Source organism: Microcaecilia unicolor, chromosome 11, assembly GCF_901765095.1.
Source record: "Microcaecilia unicolor chromosome 11, aMicUni1.1, whole genome shotgun sequence".
In the NCBI taxonomy this organism is placed as follows: domain Eukaryota; kingdom Metazoa; phylum Chordata; class Amphibia; order Gymnophiona; family Siphonopidae; genus Microcaecilia; species Microcaecilia unicolor.
Window position 1 is genome coordinate 82,880,796 of NC_044041.1, and position 27,353 is coordinate 82,908,148.

The window sequence follows — 27,353 nt, forward strand, 5'->3', positions numbered from 1 at the left end:
TTGGTTTCTTTTTCTTTTTTTTTATTTTATAGGTACAGCTCAGTTTGGTTTTGCTGTTGCCTGTAAAGCATGAGAAATTAAAACCATGAACTTTACTATTCATCACCATAATCCAATTTATTCATGTAATGGTACTAATACATTAGCTAATACTCATGCTGATTGGTACATGGCACATGATCTTCCTGCCTTCTAGTTTATTAATGCACCCACTAAACTCCCACCACACCCCAGGCCCGTCATTGCCACTTGAAAGCTTGCTGGGCATGTCTGACATTCCCTGCCCTGTGAACTGCTTCATGCCAAGGTGCAAAATAAATATGGGAACTGCTGTAGACGGCATGGAGTGGGGCTCTCCCAATGCAAGATGTACCACAGAATCTGTAAGGCGGAATTGTACTTCAGAAGCTGCTATGAAACACCAACAGAAGTCAGCTGCAGTTAAGTATCTGCTCACTGTCCCCCCCATTAGAATGACTGCTAATTTAGAGTCCAAATTGATTAAACTGATGAGGCTTTATTGATATGATTATAGTTTGTCAAGGAAGTTGTCCAATGCTGGGATGCCTTCTTTCAGCCCCTTTCGTTTGCGTGCTTCAGCCACCACCTGGCAAGGACGGCTAGTAGTATCAAAGGGGTCACCAGGAAGAATCTGCCAGTGGTCAAATACACACTGGGGGAAAGCCTGTCCACCGGTGTTGGATCTTAAGTCTGCTGTGAAACCTAAAGATCAAACAAGTCAGTCCATTAGCAAAGGACATTACTATTGCTTCCAGTTATGGGGATGGGGTACAACTGTGTAGTGTCCAACACCAACAGGATCCAGTGACCACAAGCACCAGCTTAAAGAAACTGGACTCATTACTCAGTGTGACACTGGAGCTGGAAGGACAGCAAGCTCCTTTAGTTAAAAAGGATACAATCAAGGCTTTACTACATACTTGCTAAGCTGCTCAGAAACCAGATCTTACAACAAATCTTAGTATGGCAATCAAGTGTTCCACCTCTGGATAAAAGCAGAAGCTATAGTTCAAAACAAAACCTGCAAGAGGTTTCTGCCCATAAAGTCAAATACTGAAAACCAGGAAGAGCAGAAGCCTGAAGCACAAGTGTACTTACCAAAAGATTCATTTACAGGCAGGTAAGCCTTAACTACAAACATGGGAGTGCCAGCCACCTGAGATTCCTCAAACACATGGCCTCGCTTCCTGTTCAAGACACCATAGATACCACCAACCACTTGCTCAGGACACTGCAACACAGAAAGCAGTTACAACATATTTAGAATACTTGGTGCCAGTTGGGGCACATTTGGCAATTTCCACATCACAAAAAAAAGTGGAGGTGACCACAAAGACCTATCCAGCCACATAGTATATCTACTGGATTTTGACATTTGAGAATCTGGGTCCAGCCACACAGCTGTGCATTGGATTCTGAGAACTGCATTTGTCAACTATTTATAAATGGCACTTTCCTGGAACAGACTGTCACCTCCACTCTGAATTTCCACATATGTCATACCTGGATCTCCACAAGGTAGATGGGCTCCATGAGCCTGGGCTGTGCTGTCAGTACACAGGCGTACAGGCACCGTCTGGCAGTGGGGATGATCTGTCCACCACCACGATGGATTGCATCAGCATGCAGAGTCACATCATGAACATCAAAGCGGACTCCACGCATGTTCTCCTCACAAAGAGCACCCTAGAAGGGAGATAAAACAAATAAACTACTGTATTTAAGATTCTCACCCTTCAGCTTTTGAAATTGAAGCCGGTGATGTAAGTTACAAATTGTAACTAAAGGTTGTAGACTAAATGCCTGAATTCAGAAAGATTTGGCTTCTTAAATTCATGCTCTACAACTAGTTCCAATATAGACACCAAAACCACATTTAAGGTAGTTTAGAGCAGTTCCCAAAATGATCCTAGGGAACCCCAAACAGGTTTGGAGATATTAATGAATCTACATGAAGTGGAAGTACAGCACATCCAGTGGCGTTCCTAGGGGGGGCTGACACCCAGGGCAGATTGCCGATGCCCCCCCACAAAAGACACCCCCCCAGGTGCACGCCGCTGGGGGGGGGGGGGGGGGGTGCCACGTGCGCCTGTCCTTCTGCCCCGGAACAGGTTACTTCCTGTTCCGGGGCAGAGGGAGCATGGAACGAACAAAGAACAGGCACATGCAGCACCCCCCCCCCCCCCCCCCAGGAACGCCACTGAGCACGTCTCATGAATGCTCACTTTGGGGACAGATTTAGAAGAGATCTCTTCTAAGATCAACTAGCTGGCCAGCACTGCAGGATCTTATATAACATATTTTTCAGGTTAACACTACTAGCCAGTCAACAGATTTTTTTAATGCATATTTTAGGCCTGTGGAAGTGGTGTGGCAGGATTTCAAGGGAAAATTTGTTTACTTCTGCTGGCCTGTCTTTTACCCTGAAAAAGGTTTGGAAGAAAGGGGGAGCTGTTTTTGAAGAAACCCTTCCCCTCAACCAGGTAAGGGGGGGGGGGGGGGGAGAGAAAAAAAAACCCCCGTTTACTCTAGAATGGTCTTTGAAAAAGTTGTCCCTTTAATCTCTTCTGTGGGACACCACTTATTTCCTTCAACTCAAACCTTTTGCTGTGATACAGCAGGACATTACCACCCCCCGAGACAGGTTACAGATTTGAAGCTCTAAGTAGGCTTATACCTCTAGAACCTGTCTGCCACTATTAAACTAGTATCACTCTAGAAGACAGCCTAGACATGGCTGTGTAATCCCAAAACTTCAGTATTATCATACCTCCTTGGTGGCCCACTGGAAGCCAGCCACAACACTGTCCTTGATTTCATTCAGGTACTGGACTCCTTTGGTGATGTCAGTGAGGATGTTGGGGCCAGTGCCATCAGGCCCAAAACACCAAATCTTTCGTGCTTCAGTGACATCCCATTCATATTTCTCAGCCAGGTAACGGGCACGCTGCTTCAGCTCTTGTCTAGCAGCAACATCACCTTTATCAATATCCTCAGCCAAGCCATCTGGGAAGGGGCGGGCCTTCATGTACAGACGGTTATGTTTGTTAGGGGACTTAGACAGGCAGAGCTGGCTGGATTCCTCAGCAACTGTCTCACGGTAGGACACAACTGGATCAGATTTCTAAAAAAAGGGAAAAAAAGTTTAGACATGCTGATTATAATTATAGAAAGTCATGGTAGTTGAGAACTGAAGGGCTGTCCAATCACTTGGATTGCAGTTGATTTTTTTTTTTTTTGGGGGGGGGGGGGGTTCACTTCTCAACCAGAAGTCGCGTATCAAGCTTAAGTTTCATTCATTTTTCTTCCACAAAATTTGATATTGCCGAGTCTACACTCATGGACTCTGCTCTAGAGCATTCTCTTCTGAAAAAAATATTTTTACATTTGTACCCCACGCTTTCCCATTCATGGCAGGCTCTATGCGGCTTACATCTAGCATAGGATCTAAATGTCTACAGGGGAAGGTGATAAGTCATTCATAGGTTGTCTAGTGCAGGCTGTGCACCATTTTAGTAGTTCTGTACTGCTTGACTCATCTACCCATTTGTTAAAACAAATATTGTTCACAGAAATCTAGGTATGGCTTCAGACATCCACAGGAGAATTTAGGTCTTGCCTGCTAACTTGCTTTCCTTTAGTCCCTCCAGACTGGCAGATGGGATTATGCACTGACCAGCAGGTAGAGACTGAACTTCTGACTGAGTTCAGCTATAGTCCTCCTGTGCAGTCCCCAGAAAATGAATAGCTAAGCAGAAAACACTAAGCCAGGATTCCCTTAGGTAACCACATGCTAGGCCTGATGAACCACTATACACAGCTGCTTCAACCATACCCCACTCGCTCAATCAGCAGCCTTGTGTGCAGCCTGAAGCTGAACTCCATAACAAGAGACAGGCTGTCCCTCATTTCATTTGTAAAGAGTCACTTATAAATTTGGCTTTTTTTTTTTGGTACCAGCAAGACAAGAGCACACTCCATAGTCAGTCACTCGCAGCACCTGAAAAACAGCCTAAGCAACAGCAGACCAGGGTGGGTCCTGTACCAGTCTGGAGGGACTAAAGGAAAGCAAGTTAGCAGGAAAGACCTAATTTCTCCTTCCATAGCATCCCTCCAGACCAGCACAGATGAAAAGTACCAAAGCAGTGACCATGAAGGGAGGGGAGGGATCCATGCAGTCCTGCTTCTAGGACTCTTGCCGCAAAAACTGCATCCCGACTAGACTGCATATCCACTTTACAGTGATGCACAGAAGAGAAAGGGAAGACCAGAAAGATTTGTATCAAACACCAGTGAGCTCCCCGCCCAGGAAGCCACCAGACCCCTGGTGAAATGTGCTTCTAGCTGTTTTCCCTTTACAGAGGTACACCAACACAACAGCCTCCTTAATCCATCTGGCAATAGTAGCCTGAGATACTGCTTCACCCTTCAGCACAAAACAATGCTGAAACTCACATGTCTGCCACAAGTACTCATGCAATACCTGCTGGGCATACAAACAGAATAACTGGTGTTCCACAGAGACCTTTGCTTCCCTGAGCACAGGCAAGAGACTAAAGTGAATGAAGTGACCTTGGGAAGTAAGGATGGAACTGTACGCAGGACTGCCTTTTTATTAAAGAATAGAAAGGCACTCTACAAGAAAGGGCCTGCATTTTGGAAATATGACATGCAGAAGAGATGGCAACGAAGAAAACTGTCTGAGGTAAGATCCTTCAAGGTAGTCTGCTAGAGGCTCAAAACAGGGCCAATAAGGACTGTCAAAACAAGATTAAGATCCCAAAAAAGAACCCGAGGCCTTAACGGATGTTGGCTCAAACAACTCCAAAGGACCTGGACAATGTCCTGATGGTGTAAATAATAGAGCACAATTGGGCACTCTGAAGCAGAGTGAAAGGGCACTTTGAAACAGGGCAAAAAGGCTAAGTATGTGGACCAGAGACCCCTGATCTGATAAGACATTCCTACGCGCAAGCTGGCGTGGGAAAGTTGCAATTATGGATGAACAGAAGAATGTGATGTAGCACTTAAGGGAAAATATATTGTGGGAACGGAGAACAGAGAACAGAATGATCCCCGAGGAAGATAGGGCTGGAGTAATGTGAAGCCTTGCTTAACATACAAGGTATATAAACAATTGTACCAGAGCATTATATTGGGAAGAGGCAGAGGTAGACCACATGTTTGGGTCCCCTGCGCTCCCCATGAGAAACTAGCATTTGTAATGTAACTTTCCCTTGGCCTTCCTAGTTTTTTATCTTCCTAAATTGTGGGTGGTTTGTAAGTACTAATTTGGGGAGGTGGTAAAAAGGCTAGTAATTTAAAATAGGAAGACAAGGTCTTACCTTTAACCAAGACTCTACACATACCAGAGCAGCAACCTGGACCTTGAGACCAGACCAACCCATTGCCCAACCCATCCTGAAGAAACTCCACAATCTGGGGTGCTGACCGCCATGGACTGACTTGCTCAGCCAGGAACACCAACCTTTGAAGATATGCCACACCCAGGCATAAGCTAAGGAAATAGAACACTTCCTAGAATGCAGCACAGTCCCTATCTCTACCACAATACCCCCTCTTAGCTAAGCATGCCTTTCCAAGAGCCAAGCCGTAAGACAAACGGAGCCGGGTCTGCCATTACTACTGGTCCCTGAACCAGCAGATCCTCCAATGCTGACAGGAGAAGAGGACATTACCTCCAGCAATCTGGAGCCAAACACCTTGCCATGGAACAGTCTAGGAAAGCAGGGAAAGGGACTATATACTGCCTTTGTGGTTTTTGCAACTACATTCAAAGCAGTTTACATAAAGAGCCTGCCCATGACTCCAGGTGGATAATCAACCACTGAGTCTCTTATGATGACCAGCAGCCCTGTGCCACACGGCCCAGACCATGAGCTCCTAGCCCTGGAGACGGTCATCTGTTGACACCATCATCCAAGAGAGTGGGTCCAATCTCCTGCCCCAGGAGAGGTGACAAGGCTGCAACCATCAAGCCAGGCTGTGCTGCGCCTTGCCATGCCCCCCCCCCCCCCCCCCACGGAGAAGTTGCACCTCCAGGGACAGAGTCTGTGGTAACCAGTTTGAAAGAAGAAGAGCTTGCTGTAGAGTCCACATGCAAGACATTGCCCACTGTACCACTTCCAGAGATGTGGCCATGAAGCCTAGAAACTGACCAATGGACATCTGAGACTAACTTCAGAATCTAGGCATCTGGAAGAAACACCCAAACTACTGAGGTTTTCCCCAAATACTCAAGTTCTTTGATGGACTCTGCCAACTCTTGGCTAGGTTGACCACCCAACCCAAGGACTGCAGCATCTGGACCACCTGGACTATAGCCTCCCTGGCTCTCCAGGAAGGTGTTTGACTTAAGTCAATCATCCAGATGTGGATGAACCAGGATTTCATCCTTCCAGAGCTGCAGCCACCACCACCTTTGAAAATGGTGCAAGCAGCTGTGGCTAGACCAAAGGGAAGTGCACAGAACAGCTAATGCCTCACCAAAACTGCAAAGTGAAGGAATCTGATGCCCCTGCTGAATCACAATATGGGAGATTAGCTTCCGTCAGATCCAGAGGAGTAAGAAATTCCCCTGGCCACATAGCGACAATGACCGAGCACAGAGTTAATGTGAAAGGAGGGCACCTTGAAATCCAGAACAGGGCGAAAGGAACCCTCCTCCTTTGGAACCATAAAATAGATTAAAACTGAACTGTGCCCTCTGTGCAAGGGACCAGAAGCACTTCACATAAATGGATTAACCTTTCCAGAGTTTCCTGGATGGCCCTTGCCTTTCACAGTGCTCAACAGGGAGACTTCACAAAAGGCATCTGGCAAGGGATGCTCTAAACGCCTGCTGGTTTGTTATTTCGGTCCACCTCTGGTGGTGGTGGGGGGGGGGGGGGGGGGGGGGGGTGAAGTCTCATATGCTCCCACAGCTACTGGAAGATGGACCCCCCCACACCTTCATTGAGAAAAACATCTTGGGGGGGGGGGGGGGGGGTAAGGACACAGTGAAAGGACTGTGCACTGAAAATATCTACTGTGCTGGCAGCCACCATCTCTGCCAGGCGATACTTCTGAGCCTCCTGAAAACAACCTTTACCTAAAGTTGCATCTGCCGACCAGCCATACAACCACAAGGACCTCCTGGTCTCCACTCAAGGCCACAGATTTGGCCGAGGCCCCTAAGACGACATCTCAAGCTCTATCTCCTGATCCAATAAGGCTAAATCTGAAGTCCTATCCAAAACATGCTCAGACCATCTAAAAGAAGCCATAGCAACCAGACCACTGTAGATAACCCCTTGAACCAAAGTAGAGACATCAAAATTCTGTTTGAGCAAGGCCTCCATCCTGGGGTTAATGAGGATCCTGCAATGCCATCCCACCATCACTGGCACTGCATTCTTTGGCGACTCTGGAAACCACCACATTTCACTGGGGAACAAGAGGACTTCCCTATCCTGGTCTGGGATAAGATACAAACAGATCATAGACCTCACCACCCAAAATGGCACATCGGGAAAATTCCACTGCTCCTGCACATCACAGATGTCCTGATGCATAGGAAAGGACCAAGAAGACTTGTAAGTCTCCTTCAGAAAAGGATCCACTGTACATGGAACAGACTTGGCATCTTCCTCAAATCGTAGAACCAAGATACTTGGCTGATGAGCTCCTGGAGTTCATCTATGGAAGACAGACAACTGACAAGTTTTCTCCCAGTGTTACATCCTCTATCCAAACATCCTCCTCTGGGCAATCAGGAGGTGGTTGAGAAGTTTCAGCCTCCCAACCCCTTCCCCCCCAAAAGGAGAGAGATTCCCCATCCAAAGACTCAACCCCAGTCCATCCATGGGTGCTTGGGAGACCCCCCCCCCCCCACAAAAAAAAAAAAAAAATCAAATTCATCTGGATCTCCTGCCACATGCAACACCTGCTGCATCATCAGGATGAACTCTAGGGAGAAGTAAATGGTAGGAAACCCTGGCCGACTCAACATGGAGACTGATTGGAAGGGGCCATGAGAGAAAACAGCAGTGGTTCCTGACTCAGCCATCTACTGTGAATCAGAAACACTGGCAGTGTCCCTATAGCCCCCCCCTTAGTATGCTCCAGGCCTGGAAACCCCTGCAGCCCGAATCCCCCATCACACAAGTGACAAAATTTGCAAATCCCTGCCACAGACCCTACAGTGGGAACAGACATAGCACTTAAAACGTATGCATTTATCACAGCCAACAACTGCAGAGCACCAGGACTTCTGGTGAGCTGTGAACACTGCCCTAAGAGCAGTTGCAAGGGAGAGGCAGAACAAAGGTAACTCACTTTCCATAATGATCCTTTAATTAGTGGCAAAGACATTGTGGGGTTTTTTTTTTTTTTAATCTGAAGCAGACCTTACTAGCACTCCAGGCTGTCTACCCCCAGGTAAACAGCTCAGCTGAGACAAACCATACTGGTCCCCTATGGGACTTGAGGGAGTGGTGGGGAAGGGACACCCTGCAGGTCTGAACCCTTGTCTAGCACTCAAACAGGCTGAGGGGGGGGGGGGGGGGGGGGGGAAACGACGACAGAGAATGCTTTCTAAATCTGATTTTAAAAAAGTTAAAAGGCCTACCACCCCAATAATACCTACCAGGACTGCAATTTTGCATGCTCACCATCTGCTGGAGACCGAGAACTGGCTTCTACCAAAACAAAGCGGAGGTAGTCCAGAGAAGGTGGTTCTAGTTTAGCCAAAAAGTGAACCTTTTTCTCCAGTCTACATCTGCTTTGTTTTGCTGCTTGTGGTGTGTTTGCAGAGTGTTTTGCTTCTATTTGTCATTCTGGGGACTGCACAGCAGGGTTACAGACTAACTGAAAAGTCAAAGTTCATTGTAGACTTGCACAGGGACAGAAATCCAACCTGTCCCTGCATGAAGTATCTCCTCCATCCCAGCTCCTGCCAGGCTGCAGTCAGAATCTTGCTTTGGGGGGAGGGGGGGGGGGGGGGGGGTAATCTATAAGTGGTAAAAAAAAACAAACAAAAAAAACACTAGTAAAAGTAAATAATTTTCTGCCATACTCTTAAGACAGCGGATGTACAGATCAGACCAGGACCCAAAGCAGTCAAAATTCCAAAACAAAGTCAGTTTATACCTAATTGTTCAACCACCCTTAGGATTCACTTTTGGGTTTAAAAAGCAAGACCATGTACATGCAAGGACTGGATAAATGAATTAACCAAGTTTAAAGCAAATGCTCATGTAATACTTGATGCAATATTCACACAGCAAGCAGCCCGAGGCAACAGATTTATTTTCTACTAACATTTAACTTTGTATGAACTTGGTGGCTATCATGTTCTGAACTGGACAATGGCACATTTAGATTGGTGCTGGACAAAAACTTCTGCATGAAGGAAGCCCTCTAATTATACAATACCTTTCTGTGAAAAAGTAGTAATTAAAAAAAGACAAGTGCATAATAAACCACTAATCCACAAAACAAAAGCAGCAAGTTCCCAGATGCCATCTTTTTATTTAGATGTAGGCATAGGAAAAAAAAAAATAAAAGATTTAAAATACTCCCAGGTTTCAACTTAATTCAAGTTTAATGTGGGATACAAGTTGTCATAAATAGAAATTAAATGTTGAGCACCTGAGTCTCATAAAATGTTTTCTGTTTTAGTGGCCCTTTACCAGGAGAGAAGAAAATCTCTGCACAAACATGCTACGGTGTCCCTATAACCAGCCCCTCCAAATAACACTGAATGATTTATAACAAATTAGAACTCTACCTATGAAAAGTTATTCCGTCATTACACCTCCTCTGTGTACATCTGTATGCTGCAGAAGCAGACGTTTGAAAATGTAAGGGAGATTAAAAATGCCACCAACAAGAACGTGGATGCAGAAGCTCATAGGTTAGCTCACTTTCAGTGTAGGGTGATGACAGCAATGCGAGGAAGGGGAAAGACTCACCCCTTTTAGCTTCCCAACTCCATCCATTCACCTCTCCTCCGACCCTGGGTGCCCTCCCGGAACATAGCTCGAGGCAGCCTGCTGGTCTAATGGCTTCTTTGGGGCAGGAAAGGTCCTCACTCTTTCCTGCCCAGCACCGCAGTGCCAATACTCTCCTGTCTGCTTTTTTAAAATGGCTGCCAAGACTTCCACGGAAGTCTTGCGAAGCTGCTGCTGGAAGTCTTGCGAGGCCGCTGCTGAAGTCTCGGCAGCCATTTTAAAAGAGCAGAGCAGAGGAGAGGATCAGCACCACGGCAACAGAGATCCTTCCTGCCCCAAAGAAGCCACTATAGCACCAGGCTGTCTTGAGGTATGTGCTGGGAGGGAAGGCACTAACCACAGGATCTACGTCTACACCCATGAGATTCCTGCAGCCCTGGATCCATCCCCACAGGATCCCTGCAGACACTGAGGGGATCCCCACGGGAATCCTGCTATTCCTGCTCCTGTGCAGCTCTCTAGTTCAGTCTCCACCTGCTGGTCAGAATGCATAGCCCATCTGTGCAAGTCTGGAGTAGATAGTTGTATAAGGACAGAATCTAACCTGTCCCCGCTCCTAGCTCACCCTACAGTCACTTTGATCCCCCTCCCAAGAAAGCCAGATTCTATAAGCAATAAATACTAGTAAAAAGTAAATCATTTTCTTCCGTACTCTGCTAAATACAAAGTTAGGATACACATATCCATGAGTAGCATGTTCCCCTCTCCTTTCTATCCCATGTGCTCTATTTCCCCCTTTCCCTTCCCCACTCCATGTACACTCCCCTTACCAATCTTCCCCCCCCCCCCTTTCCCTGCACCCACACTCCCTCCACCCTTTTTACCAAGCAGGTTCAGGGCAAACCTATCTAGCCCTTTGTATGGGCTGAAGCCAGTGGGCAGAGATCGCTGCCACACTGGTTCACCCAAATAGCAAAAGCAATTGAAAATAGCAAGATTAGAAATAAGGGACTTTTAAACATTTATATCTCACATTATCCAAAGCAAACCCAGGTTCAATGTAGCTTACGTTTGAAAATACGCAAGACAGAATAATACAATTCACTTATACCATGGGAGTAAAGGGAAAATTAGGTTCTTACCGTGATAATTTTCTTTCCTTTAGTCATAGCAGATGCAGCCATTACAGACGGGTTGTGTCTATCAACCAGCAGAGGGAGATAGAGAGCTCCACTGCCTCTCTTCAGTATTTGAAGCTTCCAAAGCAGTATGGCAAACTGCAATGGGAAGAACATGAGCTTTCCTCACAGCGAACGATACCCCTACAACAAAGGGCATTAACTCAGAATGGAGGGAATGAAACATCCTCCCGGAGGGCATAAACTCATCCTCCACTGAGACATAACTGGAGGGAATAAACTCATCCTCCAAAACATGAAACTGGAGGGAATTCAGTCATCCTCCTTTAATTGAACAAGAATCCTGAAGACTGTTTTCCGACTTTCTCCCAAGGACGGAATCTCCAGGAAACATGATAGCAATCAGACAGGGAGGGATCATGGCTGCATCTGCTATGACTAAAGGAAAGAAAATTATCACGGTAAGAACCTAATTTTCCCTTCCTTGTCATCAAGCAGATGCAGCCATTACAGATGGGATGTATCAAAGCAATCCCTAGATAGGGTGGGAACAAGCCACACCACGCGCCAGCACTTGCGCTCCAAAATGTGCGTCCCTCCTGGCAGTCACATCCAGCCTGTAATGTCGGGCAAAAGAGCTTAGAAGCCCATGTTGCTGCACTACAAATCTCTTGGAGTGCTCCAGTTTCAGCCCAAGAAGAGTAGGAGTGTGGTAGCCGTGTTAGTCCACTCTTAAGGTTATCAATATAAATCAAAAAATAAAACATGGAAAAGAAAATAAGATACCTTTTTTATTGGACATAACTTAATACATTTCTTGATTAGCTTTCGAAGGTTGCCCTTCTTCCTCAGATCGGAAATAAGCAAACGTGCTGACAGTGTATATAAAAGTGAAAACATTCAAGCATTACTATGACAGGGTGGGAGGAAGTATGCATGGGGACATCAATGATATGCTTTGATGTCCCCATGCATACTTCCTACCCACCCCCCTCCTCCCACCCTGTCATAGTAATGCTTGAATGTTTTCACTTATATACACTGTCAGCTAGCACATTTGCTTATTTCCGATCTGAGGAAGAAGGGCAACCTTCGAAAGCTAATCAAGAAATGTATTAAGTTATGTCCAATAAAAAAAGGTCTTATTTTCTTTTCCATGTTTTATTTTGTTTGATTTCTATTGATAGCCCAAGAAGAGGAAATTCCTCTAGTGGAATGCGCCTTAAAGGCATCAGGCGGAGGCTGGCCGGCAAGCAAATAAGCTGAAGAGATAGATTCTTTGAGCCAGCGGGCAATAGTGGCTTTAGACGCTGGAGACCCTCTGCGAGGACCTGATAGCAAAACAAACAGATGATCAGAGGTCCTGAAAGAGTTAGTACCTCGCAGATACTGCAGCAGAGTCCTGCGCACGTCCAACAGGTGCAATTGCCCAAAAGATTCTGGAAACTCCTCCTTGACAAAGGAGGGCAATAAAATAGGTTGGTTTAGGTGAAACGCTGAAACCACCTTAGGCAAGAAGGAAGGCACGGTCCGAACCGTGATCCCGGACTCTGAAAATTGAGGAAAAGGGTCTCTACAGGACAGCGCCCGGAGCTCTGACACCCGTCTCGCCAAAGTAATGGCCACTAAAAAGATGGCCTTCAGTGTCAAATCTGTCTCTGAAGCACGCTGAAACAGTTCAAAGGGAGCACCCTGAAGGGCTTTCAGCACTAGCCCCAGGTTCCAAGCTGGACAAGGTGCATGCACGGGAGGACGGAGCCGAAGCACCCCTCTAAGAAACCGTGCCACATCTGGATGAGCAGCTAAAGACACACCTTCAACCTTGCCACGCAGGGAGGCCAACGCTGCCACTTGCACCCGCAGGGAATTATAGGCCAAGCCTTTTTGTACACCATCCTGCAAAAAGTCCAGAATCGTCGAGACAGGAGCCTGCAGGGGTGTGATCTCTTTGGAAACACACCAGACTTCAAACTGGCGCCAAATCCTGGCATAAGCCACGGAAGTGGAACGCTTGCGGGCTTGCAGGAGAGTGGTAATTACTTTATTGGAATAGCCTTTGTCTCAATTGCGCCCTCTCAATCGCCAGGCCATAAGACCAAATCGGCCGGCGTCCTCCATGGTCACCGGACCCTGTGACAACAGGTTGGGAACCAGAGGTAACTGAAGGGGATCCTCTACGAGCATCTGTCAGAGGTCCGCATACCAAGGCCTCCTGGGCCAATCCGGGGTGACGAGAACCACTTCACCTGGATGCAGCCAAATCCGCAGGAGCACTCCCCCTATCAAGGGCCACAGAGGGAGCACATACAGTAGGCACGAAGGCCAGGGTTGAGCCAAGGCATCCAACCCCGCCGAGCGAGGATCTCTCCGTCTGCTGAAAAAGCACGGGACTTTGGCATTGATGCTTGTCGCCATTAGATCCATTACGGGCTTGCCCCACTTGGCACATATCTGCAGGAATACTTCGTCTGCAAGTTCCCACTCCGCTGGATCGATCTGATGCCTGCTTAATCGGCTTGCACGTTGCTCTGACCTGCAATGTGAGCTGCCGACAAACTGTAGATGCAGCTCAGCCCAGTGGCAAATTTGTTCGGCCTGCGCAGCTAGAGCTCTGCACTGAGTGCCGCCTTGTCGATTTATGTAGGCCACTGCTGTCGTGTTGTCCGACATCACTGACAGTCAATCCTTCCAGGGTCACTTGAAAAGCCAGAAACGCCTGAAACTCTAGGCGGTTGATGGACCACTCCGACTCCTCGGGTGTCCATAGACCCTGGGCATGCTTTCCCTTGCAATGTGCGCCCCAGCCTTTCAGGCTGGCATCTGTCACCACTAGGCACCAATCGGGGAGCGCCAGCGGCATTCCTTGCCACAGCATGCTGTCTGAGAGCCACCACTGAGTCGGGCCGCAGGGAGCCAAGAAAGTCTGCATTGATAATCCTGAGATACTGGAGACCATCTTTGGAGTAGAGCATACTGTAGAGGTCTCAGGTGCGCTCTCACCCAGGGCACCAGTTCCATGGTGGCTGTCATCGATCCAACTGGACAATGTCCCAAGCTCGCGGGCGGGGCATCCTCAGGAGCAGACGGACCTGATTCTGAAGCTTGCACCGCCTTTGCTCGGGTAGGTACAGATACCCCGAGGCTGTGTTGAACCTGGCCCCCAAATATTCTAGAGACTGCGAGGGGGTCAAGTGACTTTTGGCCAAATTGACGACCCAGCCCAGAGATTGAAGTACTGAAACCACTCTGGCTGTTACATGCTGACTCTCTGCAGCAGAGTTTGCTCGAATGAGCCAGTCGTCCAGGTACGGGTGAACCCAAATACTCTCTCGCCTTAGAAAGGCAGCTACCACCACCATAACCTTCGAAAAGGTGCGGGGAGCTGTGGCGAGGCCAAAAGGCAAGGCCCGGAACTGGAAATGCTTTCCCATCACCGCAAACCTCAGAAACTTCTGGTGTGGGGGCCAAATTGGTATGTGCAAGTAAGCTTCTTTCAGGTCCAGAGACATGAGAAACTCTCCTGGCTGTACCGCCGCAATGACGGAGCGCAGGGTTTCATTTGAAAATGCCACACTCCCAGGGACTTGTTTAATTCTTTTAAGCCCAGAATAGGGCGAAAAGTACCCTCCTTTTCTCGGCACCACAAAGTAGATGGAGTAGCAGCCGTGCTCGGCAGGAGGTACTGGGGACACGGCCCCTATCTGAATCAGACCTTGCAAAGTCTCCTCTACCGCCACCCGTTTGGCAGCAGAACCGCATCGGGACTCCACAAACACGTCTCTTACAGGGGCGTCGAATTCTATTCTGAAACTGTCTCTGATCAGGTCCAAGACCCACTGATCTGAGGAAATGTTGGCCCACTCCTCGGCAAAGAGGGAAAGACGTCCTCCGATGACAGGACTCGAGGAGAGGGCCGGTGCACCATCATTGAGAGGGTTGCCCCTGAACTCCAGGCCTTGAGCCAGTGGCTGTGGAACGTTTGTCCGAGCGAAAGGAGTTCCTCTGCTGAAAACAGGCACGAGAAGTGAAACCAGAACGCCCCGGGCAGTACCTTCGAGCTTCACGGAAGCGAGGTCTGTAAGAGGAGTGGACCGCCGCACCCTTAGAGGAAGGCCGAGGCCTATCTTCGGGTAAGCGCTGGGGTTTAGCCTCACCCAGGCCCTTCACAATTTTCTCCAACTCCTCACCAAACAGGAGAAGACCTTGAAAGGGCAAGAATCGCTTGCCATGCTCGGGCCAGCTCTAACGTCTGTACAGCACGATTTACAGAGCCCTGCTGCTGATCTGCGCTTGCCACACTTGGAACAGCGCTTTACTGTCTCCGCAGCCATCGCCAAAAATGGCGGTAAAATTCAAAATGGCGGTTCGCGCCAAAATCGCCCCGATCGCGGGCCCACCCCGGAGGAGTCGGAAAACTCTTACTTCACTGGACCGAGTATCACAGCTCCGGTCCCACAGAAAAAGGCAAGGAAAAACCTCTGTTCCTTTTTTTTTTTTTTTTTTTTAACGCTGTGAGGAAAACAGAGGTAAATAGAACTCCGGAGGATCAGGTGAGTGAAAAAAGGCAGGGAAAGGGCGAACCTATGTGCCTGCATCCACTGTTGGTGGGGAAGGACAGGGAAAGCTAAGCAATGTGTCCACATCCACGGAGGTATGGGTAAGGCAGGGAAAGGGCAAACCTATGTGCCTTTAAAGTGAAGCTGCTATAGCCTCCAACACCCCTGCTAACAACTGGCAAAAGCACAGGAGCAACCTCCAGGCAGATTTTAGATGGAGCTCGAAGAAGCTGCAGCCACTTTGCTAGGGAAGATAGAGAATACTGAAGAGAGGCAGTGGAGCAAGCTGGTATGAGGCACTGAAAAAAGTGTGCTCTCTATCTCCCTCTGCTGGTTGATGGACACAACCCATCTGTAATGGCTGCATCTGCTTGATAACAAGGAATAGATGGATATGTCAAACATTTAACAAACTTGAAGATTAGAATATATACCCAACTGGGCATTTAAAAAATGTATTTTTATAATATACCACTGCAATGCACAAAACAAAAAAAGGAGCAAGTTCCCACATGCCATCTTTTTCTTTTGATGTAGGCTCAGAGGGAAAAAAACATTTTTTTAATGCTCCCAGGTTTAAACCTAATTCATGTTTAACGTGGGATATAAATGTCATAAGTAAATAAATAGAAACTATTTTGAGTACCTGAACATAATGTCTGTTAGTGGCCCTTTAACAGGAGAAAAAAAAACTCTGCAGGAACATAACAGTGGCTAGGGTGTCCCTTTTCACCAGCCCCTCCAAAAACATACCGATTACAACTTATAATTACTACTCTACCTATGAAAAGTTATTCCGTTATTATACTTCCTCTGTGTACATCCGTATGCACAAGCCAGCACGTTTGAAAATGAGAGATTAAATAAAAATGAAAATAAAGACATGGTTGTAGCAGCTCATAGGTTTGCTTGCATTGAGTGTATTGCGATGACAGTTGTGCAAGGGGAAACAGATACTAACCTTGCTTTTTTTTTTTTTTTTTAAACAGTTCATTCCCTCCTTCCCACATATTCTCCAGATCACCCCTCCAGCCCTGGGTGCCCTCCCGGCACATACCTCAAGCCACCCTGGTGATCTAGTGGCTTCATCAGGGAAGGAAAGATCCCCAAGTCTTTCCTGCCCGCTGCTAGAAGTCTCTACAGCCATTTTTAAAAAGCAGCAAAAAGCAAAAGGATCAGCAGCAGCGGCCAGTAGCAGGAAAAAATCCACTAGACTACCAGGGTACTTTGAGGTATGTGCCAGGAAGGGAGGCAAAGCTATCGCCATATATTTCAGTGGGGACCCCCACAAGACTTGGTTCCATTCCTGCAGACCTGGAGGGGATAAACCCACCATCCTCTTTCCCGTGCAGCTCTCTAGTCTAGAGGGATGCTATGAAAGGGCAATTTACTTTGGTTTCGCTCCCAATCCTGTTAGTTGAAGCTAAGAAAATGGTCAGAAGTGTTGAGAACCCAGTTTCCCTTTGGCCTTTAAGTTTTCATGCCACAAGTTACACAGCCAACTACAGCCTAAAGTGTCAGACAAGTGCTTATTCGAGTTAGTGAAGGCAGAGATGCTGCTTCTGCCTTGACTCTTAGCATAAGGAGAGCCGTGTTTGCACTTGTCTGGATGAACTATGTTATCAGGGATGGTCTTTACAACTAGTAGCCTTCACCCCCATTACCCTGGTTACTCTGTCATTTACCTCCTCCAGCCTCCTTCCCACCCCCAAATTGGCCAATCCTATAAAGCTAGCTAGTAGATTAAAAAAAAAAAAAATCAATGCCCCCAACTAAGATCAGTAAGGTTGACTAGCTAACTTCTCTCCTAAAGGTTTCCACAGCTGCCAGAACAGGAGCTTCCTGCACTGCCCAGGTCAAAATCAGATTGCAGCAATACAGGAGGTAGGTACTGAATGCCATGGATCAACTTCCCACAGCCAGACACTGACCTTGATTGGAATACATGCATGGTCCTCCTCAAGATCCTTCAGGCAGATTTCCAAATGCAGTTCACCAGCACCAGCTATGATGTGTTCTCCAGACTCCTCAATGATACACTAAGCCAGGGGAAAAAAATGAGTAGGTTGTTGCACAGCAGAATTGTTATAACTACAAATATATCAGAAAGTTATGCTAAACTAGGAGTCACTCCCTGCTCTTGACCCTGGGAGTCTTGAGCTCCTATGAAGTCAAAGGTCCTTACCTGTACCATAGGGTCAGACTTGGCCAGACGCTTCAGGCCTTCCACAAGTTTGGGCAGGTCAGCAGGGTTCTTTGCCTCTACAGCCACTCGCACAACAGGGCTGACACTGAACTTCATCACCCTCATGTTGTGAGCATGCTCAAAGGTGGTGATGGTACCAGTCTTCACCAGGAACTGGTCTACACCAACCAATCCAACTATGTTACCACAAGGCACATCCTCAATAGGCTCCACATAGCGGCCCATCATAAGAATGGTCCTGGGGGGGGGGGGAAGAGATAAAAAAGAAAGTTATAGCTGAAGTGTTGCAGCTATCAAGTTTACAATTGAGAGTCACAAGAGCAGCGTCTTAATTATCAGGATTCCAAAAGTCTTAAAATGGTGCGAGATCACAAGACAAAATTTAACTTGTCAAAACAAATAAGTTTGCTAGGCAGTTTTTCCAAGTTGTAGTATTTTCATACAAGGTTAATTTCAATTCATGTCCAAGAAAATGGGTGAAGTACCTCTGAAGAGACCGATGTACTGGTGGAATGGAAAGCTACAGGCTCTCTAAAATAGTAGGACTCAAGGCAGGGGTGTGCTGGTAAATTTTTAACAGGCTCTTTCTCCGGACGTAGCCAGCTCTACAGTTGGAAGGGCCAGGGGTGGCCGGGGGGGTGGGAGCAACACTTGCCTCTCTCTCCTCCCTCCCTTCGTGCAGGCACGCTAGGCATACCTTTGCTGGCAGCCAATAAACGGACTGCCACCACTCCCTACGTCTTGCTCTGAGCAGCATGCTGGAACTTCTCTCATGCTCAAGAAGTCCCAGCCTGCTGCTCAGAGCTGGAAACAAGGAGTGGGGAGCAGCAGCAGTCTATTTACTTGGCTGGCAGGGCTCAGCATCCCCACCAGCAAAGTAAAAGAGAATTCAGCAGGGGGCCCAAGCCCACATTTTGGGAGCCAGTTGTTAAAGTAGCCATGGAGGGCCCTACTTTAACCGGCTCCCAAAATTCTTAAAAACTTAACCGGCTATTGCGAGCCTGTGAGAGCCTGCTCCAGCACACCACTGACTCAAGGTATCCTGAGATAAGGAACCTTAGGTCAGAAGTGAACACAGAAGCAAGATCTAGTGACCATAGGCCATAAGGTACATGGGTTGTTACCAACAGGCTCCAGCTTACAAGAATCTAGCCAGGACTTCACACATTCTCAGACCATGTGCAAGAAATCCCAGCATGCTGCTCAGAGCTGGAAACAAGCCGTGGACAGCAGCAACAGTTTATTTGGCTGGTAGGTATCAGCATCCCTTCCAGCAAGTAAAATGGAGTTCAGGAGGGGACCCCAAGACCAAATTTTGGGAGCCAGTTAAAGTAGCCATGGGGAAAGGGGCGCTACTTTAACCAGCTTCAGCACACTACTGCAGTGCACTCAACTAAATTGTAATACATATTGAGAGACTAAATGGCCTATGAAAACAGTGATGGCTTTCTACCATGGCAAATACCTAGGTAGCATCAGTACACACCTCTGAATTGGTTTCAGGTATAAATCTTCTTTTTTGCCTGGAGTGTAGTTTGGTCCCATGATTCTGACCTTCAAACCAGTAGATACAACACCAGAGAAGACACGGCCAAAAGCATAGAAACGGCCCTTGTCTGTTGTGGGCACCATTTTAGAGATGTACATCATCAGGGGACCTTTGGGGTCACAACTCTTAACAGCTAAGAAAAAAAAGTTTAGTTGAAATAAGACACTGACAGGATAAGGCTGAGCAATTGTTAGGAAGTTTGCAATATATACCTTTTCCTAAAACGCTGGCTGGCTAGAGATCCGTTACCTTACTAGCACGGGAGAACTAGGATTATATGAATTGATGCTGTTTGAGAAGCCAGAAGTGGCATTCTCCCTCTCTCCCCAATCTCCCAGGGCTCAGAGTCAAACACCTTGAGCCTTGATGGATTAAACAGGCCCCCAGCAAGAACAGGTGCTTTAGCTTGGGTACAGAATAGTTGAGTGGGTAGGGGAGATCTGATTACAGCCATGTTTTATATTCATGATGCAAGAGGTCATAAGAGCAAAGGCTTCTTGTATCATTTGATCTGGATATCTATTGTATTGAAATGACGGGGAGGGATAACCTCAGAACATGTGACAATACAAGTTAACCCTAGTTGAATTTATTAGGGCTGCATTTTAATTAATATTTTAAACCACAATTAATGGTATGTTATTCATTCTCCTCCCCCCCCCCCCCCCCCCGCAGCTCCTTGTGACTCTGGGCAATGGAGGATTTAGGGTTTAGTGACTTGACCAGAATCACAGGGAACTGCAGTGGGAGAAATATACTTTTAATCATGGGATTGTGATTAGATTTAAAATCAAACTGCAGCCCTAAATAAAAGTGAAAATACACATTGACAAAATTACACAAGAAACTAAAACAGCATGCAGATTAACTATAGACAGCCTTACAATTACACAAGTACATAAGTGTTGCCATACTGGGACAGAACTGAAGGTCCATCAAGCCTGGCATCTAGTTTCCAACAGTGGTCAAACCAGGCTAAAAGTACCTGTCAAGATCCCAAAACAGTACAATGTTTTATGCTGCTTAGCCTAGAAATAAGCAGTGGATTTTCCCAAGTCCAATGTAATAATGGCTTACGGACTTTTTAGGAAGCTATCCAAACCTTTTAAACCCCGCTAACTGCTTTTATCACATTCTCTGGCAACAAATCCCAGAGTTTAAATTACATGTGGAGTGAAGAAATATTAGATTTAGTTTAAATGTACTACTTCGTAGCTTGTGTGCCCCCTAGCCCTAGTATTTTTGAGTAAACAAGCAATTATGTCTACCCATTCCACTCCGTATTTTATAGCCCTCCATCATATCTCCCCTTAGCAGTCTTTTCTCCAAGCTATATAGAATCTAGGGACTATTTTTCTTAATCTATAAACAATTTCCATGTTGGCTACCTGGCAATCAGTTCAGAAGTTGCTTTGAAAATCTACCCAAAGTAAAAAAAAACAAAAAAAAACAGTGGAATCATTTACAAAAAAACAAAAAAAAAAAAAGAGGAGTCTGGGTGAAACCCATGGAGGGCACTCTACAGAAGCAGCTAGTGGGCAAAGGAAGGAAAGAAAGCCATGGGCAGGATGGAAAATGGTTCCGTTTTAAGTAGCTATTTGGATACATGCATGTGGCTCTTGTGTTTCTAAAACATCCTCTTACTTAATTCATCCTTAAGCATTGTTGTAATGGCAGGGTAATAAACTACTCATATCTGTGGGTTTTTGTTTTCAACTGGATCCTTTCCACACTGAGTTTTACTGGCATCCATAAAAACTGTCACATTTACAGCCTACTTCAGAAACTCAGACCTAGATTTTATATATATGCTGAGTTTGACTGTAGGTATTTTTAGTAAAATCAACAATAAAAAATGTTCTAATAAAAAAAGGGAACAGGTGTGAAATGCGTTGTCATTTCCCCTACAGCAACCAATGACCTTTCAGCCTGCTCAGGTTTATTATAATCAGCTAGCCCATCACATCCCTCCCCCTAAGAGGATTGCTACATCCTCAGCATTTGAAGAAGCTGTGCTCAGAAGTACCTATGGCAGCCTCATCATCTGGGGGTCCTTCATAGAGCAGCTCACAGCGGTACTTCTGAGCAGTTACTGGAGAAGGTAGGTGAATGGTTATCATTTGCAGGAGGGCATCCCCAGCTGGCAGCCAGCGTCTCATTACAGCCTGGGAAAAGCAAGAACAGGATATTAAAAAAGTAAACTCCATCAAAGAGCATCCTGTATAGCTTTACACTGTGTATTAAACTCTCAATGTGGGTTCTGAGTCAGTTTTTAGTGTTGGCTTGTTACCTTCAGCAGGGGTTTCCCTTCTTTGTCCTTGTCCTCACTGTCCAACTTAATATCTAGTTTCTCAATGAGTTTAGCCGTCTCCTCTTTCTTGAAATTCATGATGGCATCAAACACCTACAGAAGGTGATGTCTCAGGTTAGCAGTAGACACTCGAGACTGAGCAATTCAAACTTTACAGCCAGACCAGTATTGGATAACAGCATTTTACTGCCTGAACATGTAAACATGTTTTCACTTCTGAGGCAGTGTCAGACAATTAAATTTCTTCAATAACAGATCAGGTCAAAGTGAAGAAATATTTAGTCATCACGTACACCACGTAGTTGCCTCAAACAGAATCAGAACACCCCAATTAAACCAGACCAGTAAAGTCCACTACTCTTCATGCCACTAGACTGTACACAGATGCAGTGTGGCAGTTAAACAGCTTACTGCTAAGCATCTCTGCTGTAAGTCTTAAAAACCCATCATTTATGGTACTGAAAGCTAGCTGCTAGAGATTATAAACTGTCCCCATACTGAGCAATTTAGGCATCCTTACCTTAAAAATGGGATCCAAGATCAGTTGGCAGAAAGTCCGGGGCAGTTTCTTCCCATCAGGGCCTATAGCAGACTTGCTGAACTTGCCAGTGGCAGGATCGAAATACCTTATAACAAAAAAAAAGTCCAGATTTGGCAATCTTATGTCACCTTCTTTTGGACTCAGATTAGTACAGCATTGGTAAACATGGAGCATTAGTTTTCCTTTAGAAACAAGTTGAGCCTGTACAAATACTAGAAAAATCCCATTTTATTTTTTTCCCAGATTTACAAATGAACTTATGGCTGAATTCAAAAATAGTGAAAGCAAAAAAGGTTGTTCAGTTAATATCTGTTGCCTCTGATGCAATACCAGACAACGTCAATACAATCTAGCATCACATGATACATCATACTAAACCCATCCAAACCTGGCAAGCTTAAGGCTCATTTCTTATGTGGCAGTATGCCATTTCAAAATCATGGCTAGAAAAAGCTGCTCTTTAACTTAACATTTATTGTAGGATTTAAAAAAAAAAAAAAAAAAAGCCAAACACCTTAACTCTCTCCCAGGCTGATACCAGCTCAGCTTACCAGAAAGGGCAATTCTACCAACACCTAAAAAGGTGTGAATTTTTAAAACAGCTTTTCTGGCTTCTTGTGTGGGGGTGTAAGACTAGCACTAACCTGGCAGGTATTACCCACATACAGCCATGCTGCTACTTTGGAGCTTTCATAAGTCTTTCCAGTTAAGGTTACGCGTGGAATAAACTTCCTGAGCCCCTACATCTTGCCCCATCCTTGGCCACCTTTAAATCTAGACTGAAAGCCCACCTCTTTAAGATTGCTCTTTTGACTCGTAACCACTCACCTCCACCTGCCCTCCTCTCCTCCTTCCTGTACACATTAATTGATTTGATTTGCTTACTTTGTCTATTAGATTGTAAGCTATTTGAGCAGGGACTGTCTTTCTTCTATGTTGTGCAGCGCTGCGTACGCCTTGTAGCGTTATAAAAATGCTAAATAGTAGTAGTACTAGTACTGCACTTGACTACTGGGTCACCATCTATTCCTAACAACTCCTGAACAGAATTAATAAAAAGTTACAGGACACTCCACATTACCCCAATCCAGAGACTGAATACACAAAACCTCCCCCCCCCCCCCCCAGATTCAAAATTCACATTGCATGCACACAGATCAGCTCCATAAAATGAGGGGGGGGGGAATTGTCAGCATAGAGATGCATTAAAAACAATCCCCAGTGGGGGAGCTGATCCAAGGCTAAGAGTACATATAATAGGTCTCATGAGTGGGACAGATTTTACATTAAACTATGATTTAGCAAAGCTTCAGTAAAATTGGTAGATTACTAAAAACAGTACTGTTCCACTACCAGACTCAAATCATAGTTGGACAGGTCAGTAACACTTAACAGAATTTTTTGATCCACCATGACCATAATCTTGGACAAAAAGGCTAGGTTTAATTGCCTTCCCATATCTAAGTCAACAGTGGTTCCTCACTTATGCCTTTCCATTAGAGTATTATCAAGGGCTATAAACTCACCTGTCTCCCCATAATTTCTTCATCATATCCTCCACCTTCTTGGCACGTTCAGGAGGGCCCAGCTGAGCATCACCCTTAGCAGCAAACTTAGCTACATACATCTCGGCAAACTGCTTCAGTGAGAAAGCCCAGCCATGCAATCCAGAACCAAAGCCAACAGTTCCAAGGACTGGATCAATCTTTAAAAAAAAAAAAAAGTCTTCAGTAGCCTAAAAGGGTACTCTACACAAGCTTTTTTTTTTTTATTTCATATTACTAAAAACGCATTCAAAAATATATACCAAAAAACACATCTTGTGGTATATACATTCTTCTTCTGAAATTGTTCATTAGTGGAGGAGTGGCCTAGTGGTTAGAGAAGTCTTGAAATCCAGAGGTCACCGGTTCAAATCCCACTGCTGCTCCTTTTGATCTTGGGCAAGTCACTTACCCCTCCATTGCCTCAGGTACAAACTTATTGTGAGCCCTCCTGGGACAGAGAAATATCCAGTATACCTGAATGCAACTCCTCACCTTGAGCTACTACTGAAAAAGGTGTGAGCAAAAATCTAAAATAATTAAGTCACTAGTATTTTCTCAAACCCAAAAACCTGAACTTTTTGCTGGAGCAGCAGCATATTACATAAGAGATTTATCCCACACACACATCTTGTTTTACTGCTTTAGTCACTGACAAGCATATACTTGATACCATAGACAGTTTAAGCTTTTCTTATAAAAAGTTGCACAAACATTCATCTGAATTATCTCCCTCACCATGATGTTTCCCATGGGGCCAGTTTCCCCCTCGCCATAGGTGGAAATGATAACGTTAACATTTTCCACAATGCGCTGGAAGGTCTGATACAGCTCCTCTGGCACAAGCTGCAGCTCCAACAGGGCACGGTCCATCTTGTTCATCATCAATACAGGTCGAATTCTTTCAGCAATAGCCTGGCGCAACACAGTCTCTGTCTGGACACACACCCCTGTGGGAAATAAAGGGTAGAAGTGAACGAAGGCCATTCCAAGCCAGTAGCACAAGTTAACCCAATACGTCCTGTGACTCACCAGAGACACAATCAACCACCACCAAGGCACCATCTGTTACACGGAGTGCAGCAGTTACTTCAGAAGAAAAGTCCACATGCCCAGGGGAGTCAATCAAGTTGATAAGGAAACCAGAGCCATCTTTACTCTGTTTGATGAAGGCCAAGTCATTATTGGAGAGCTCATAGAACAGAGAAATGGCACTGCAGAAGAGAAAAAAATCTAGCTCAGCAAAAGATCAAGTTGAAGCCACCACTGCAAGTTTCAAAACCTTTTGACATCCCTGATCTTCTGCACCATTTGACTGCTAACCTGTGACATCACCTAACTAATGCATTTTGGGAACTTACCAGGAAAGTGTTGCAATAAGTATGTATTCTTGACAAGCACACCAACTTGTATTTACAAAAGTAAGCTCCTCATTTTGCTTACTAAATACCTCTAGGCCATATCCTCAATAACCAGATCTACAACCAGTGACAAAGCCCAATGGAAAAAAATGTTCAGCAGTTCTGGTTGCTATAGCAACCCAGACACCAGCAGGCCCATCAATAGAAAAACATTGCAACACTTAAGCCCCGGAAAAGGCAGCACCTACGTAGATTTGATGGTGATACATCTTTCTTGTTCATCTTTTCTCGTGTCAGTGAAACGGGTCTCACCAGCACGGGCAGAGGCTATGATACCAGCTTTGCAGACAAGGGAATCTGTTAAGGTTGATTTCCCATGATCCACATGTGCGATCACAGACATGTTTCGGATGTTAGCCTTTTTGTCCATAATGGCCCGAATCTGATCTACTGTGAAGTTCACCTAGAAAAAAAGGGGGGGAGGGGGAGAAAAGGACAAAAGTTAACTACTTTTCAACTTACTATTCCTATAAGCACATTTTTTCACATTAAAAATCTAATTTACCCAATATAGAAGATAACCTTATAGACAATGGCAAACTACCAGTGTACCTGCATCTTCAAAAATATGATACATACATTTTGAAGGAAATTAAAAGTGAAAGATAAAAGATTGTCCTTATGGTAAGTTCATTGCGCAAAATTAAAAAATTATAACTAAGCTACCTAGTTTCCCTAAGCAGAATAGCAAATTAATGTGCTTCACGGAACTACAATAGGATTAGCTAGCTTCAGCCAGTGTTTGGTTTTCACCCTCCCTCAAGGCCTGTTTAGCGAGTTCAAAGATAATCCTTCTCAAGGCTTCCAAGGACACTTAGACAGGGTTTCCTATTGCAGTCCAGACACCACTACCAGCAGCACAGGGAGAATTTACGGATCCTCCAACACAGACACAGTACCTGTGGCTATCAGAGAGGCCCCGGCAACCAGTGCATTTCGCCAAGAGAACCCCATCCAAGGCCCACTCCACTTAAGCTTCTCTTCCCATTATCACCACCACCCAAGCGAGTATAGAACTCCCAGGGCCGCTCCCCCAGTGCCATTCCAAACAACAACCACCACTCTCCCGTTTTTCTGCCAACTTAACGCAAAAAAAGCTGCTCCCCTCCCCCAACATCCCGCGAATAAAATGGCCTCCGCCGCTTCCTATTGTCTGCGCGACCCGACGCTCAATATGACAATTATAACCCCACGTCTCCCCCGTAGGACAGTTAGATAAAACCCCCAGGACCAGAGAAGGGCCACCAGTGCGCCTTCCGTTCTTACCATTTTGGCGGATGGCGGCGGATTCTACTCGCAAGCGCGCAAATGGTGAAACGCAACCAGGAAGCCGGTGGCTGCTGCCTGCCTCCTTCGCTGGACAGACAGGCGCAAGAGACCGATGACGTCAACACGTCCCTATATATAGGCAAACGCCGGGTGCGTCAGCAGCCTCGTTCTCTTGGACAGAAGGGGCTGGACGATCAGGAAGGAAATGCTCATACTAGTGGGCGCGCCTTTAAACTTCCTTGGGCCGCAGGGCGCCAGAGACACTCTGTACGCTCCGCGCAGAGTTTATGGTTGGTTGACGTTGGCCTTTAAAGCGATAGTGTCGCACTGTTAAATGTATACGTGTTGTTTACGATGCTTTAGACTTTGTTTATCCCTGTTTCTTGTAATTAATTTTATTTTTTTATTTGTTTAGTTGTTTTTAATGATTGCAAAGTCATCTCTGATTCCCTGTAATTAATATTTTAGTTTGTTAAAGTACCCATATAGTTCCTATTCTAATCCTGAAGAAAATTGGCGTGTTGAGGCCGGATGTTACAAAAGATTTCTCTCTTTTTTGGTCTATATTAGGTTTCTTTTTGGGTTTTACGTATTGTAAAAGTCAATCACAAAAAAAAATAATGTTACTTGAACTATGGCATTGATTTTTATTCCTCCCTTTTAGCAGCAATGAAGGAGTGGAACGCCGGATACTGTTCGAATACTATGAATACTACTGAGCAACAGGACAACCTCATGTTTTGTGCCTATTGATGGACTTATACTTATGCACTCTACCTCTGCTTTTGGCTGTTTAGCCACACCCTATTACTGCACTGGACATTTGTGCCTTATCCAGTTCTA

At 45.7% G+C, this 27,353-nt stretch overlaps 1 protein-coding gene and 1 non-coding gene across 2 annotated transcripts; both read right to left on the reverse strand.

Annotated features, from left to right (window-relative positions):
• EEF2 (eukaryotic translation elongation factor 2) lies at positions 1-26,624 on the reverse strand. Its single transcript, XM_030219486.1, has 15 exons — positions 26,508-26,624; positions 25,430-25,644; positions 24,853-25,034; positions 24,559-24,770; positions 23,803-23,981; positions 22,256-22,361; positions 21,715-21,828; positions 21,451-21,589; positions 19,362-19,557; positions 17,855-18,113; positions 17,601-17,708; positions 2,792-3,145; positions 1,525-1,707; positions 1,120-1,252; positions 1-723 (listed from the first exon to the last, which is right to left on the reverse strand). Exons 1-15 carry the CDS (start codon positions 26,508-26,510, stop codon positions 530-532), a joined length of 2,577 nt encoding a protein of 858 aa, XP_030075346.1. The 5' UTR covers positions 26,511-26,624; the 3' UTR covers positions 1-529.
• On the reverse strand, positions 21,961-22,028 carry LOC115481287. The gene has a single exon (XR_003943942.1). It is a non-coding gene; the product is annotated as a small nucleolar RNA SNORD37 (small nucleolar RNA).
• Positions 26,625-27,353: the final 729 nt, after the last annotated feature.

Excerpts from the sequence above, each read along its gene's own strand:
- EEF2 (XM_030219486.1), bottom strand. Across the intron at positions 21,829-22,255 it reads TCTTGGATCCCATTTTTAAG|GTGTTTGATGCCATCATGAA; the intron begins GTAAGGATGCCT and ends CACCTTCTGTAG. Across the intron at positions 1,708-2,791 it reads TCCAGTGGGCCACCAAGGAG|GGTGCTCTTTGTGAGGAGAA; the intron begins GTATGATAATAC and ends TCTCCCTTCTAG.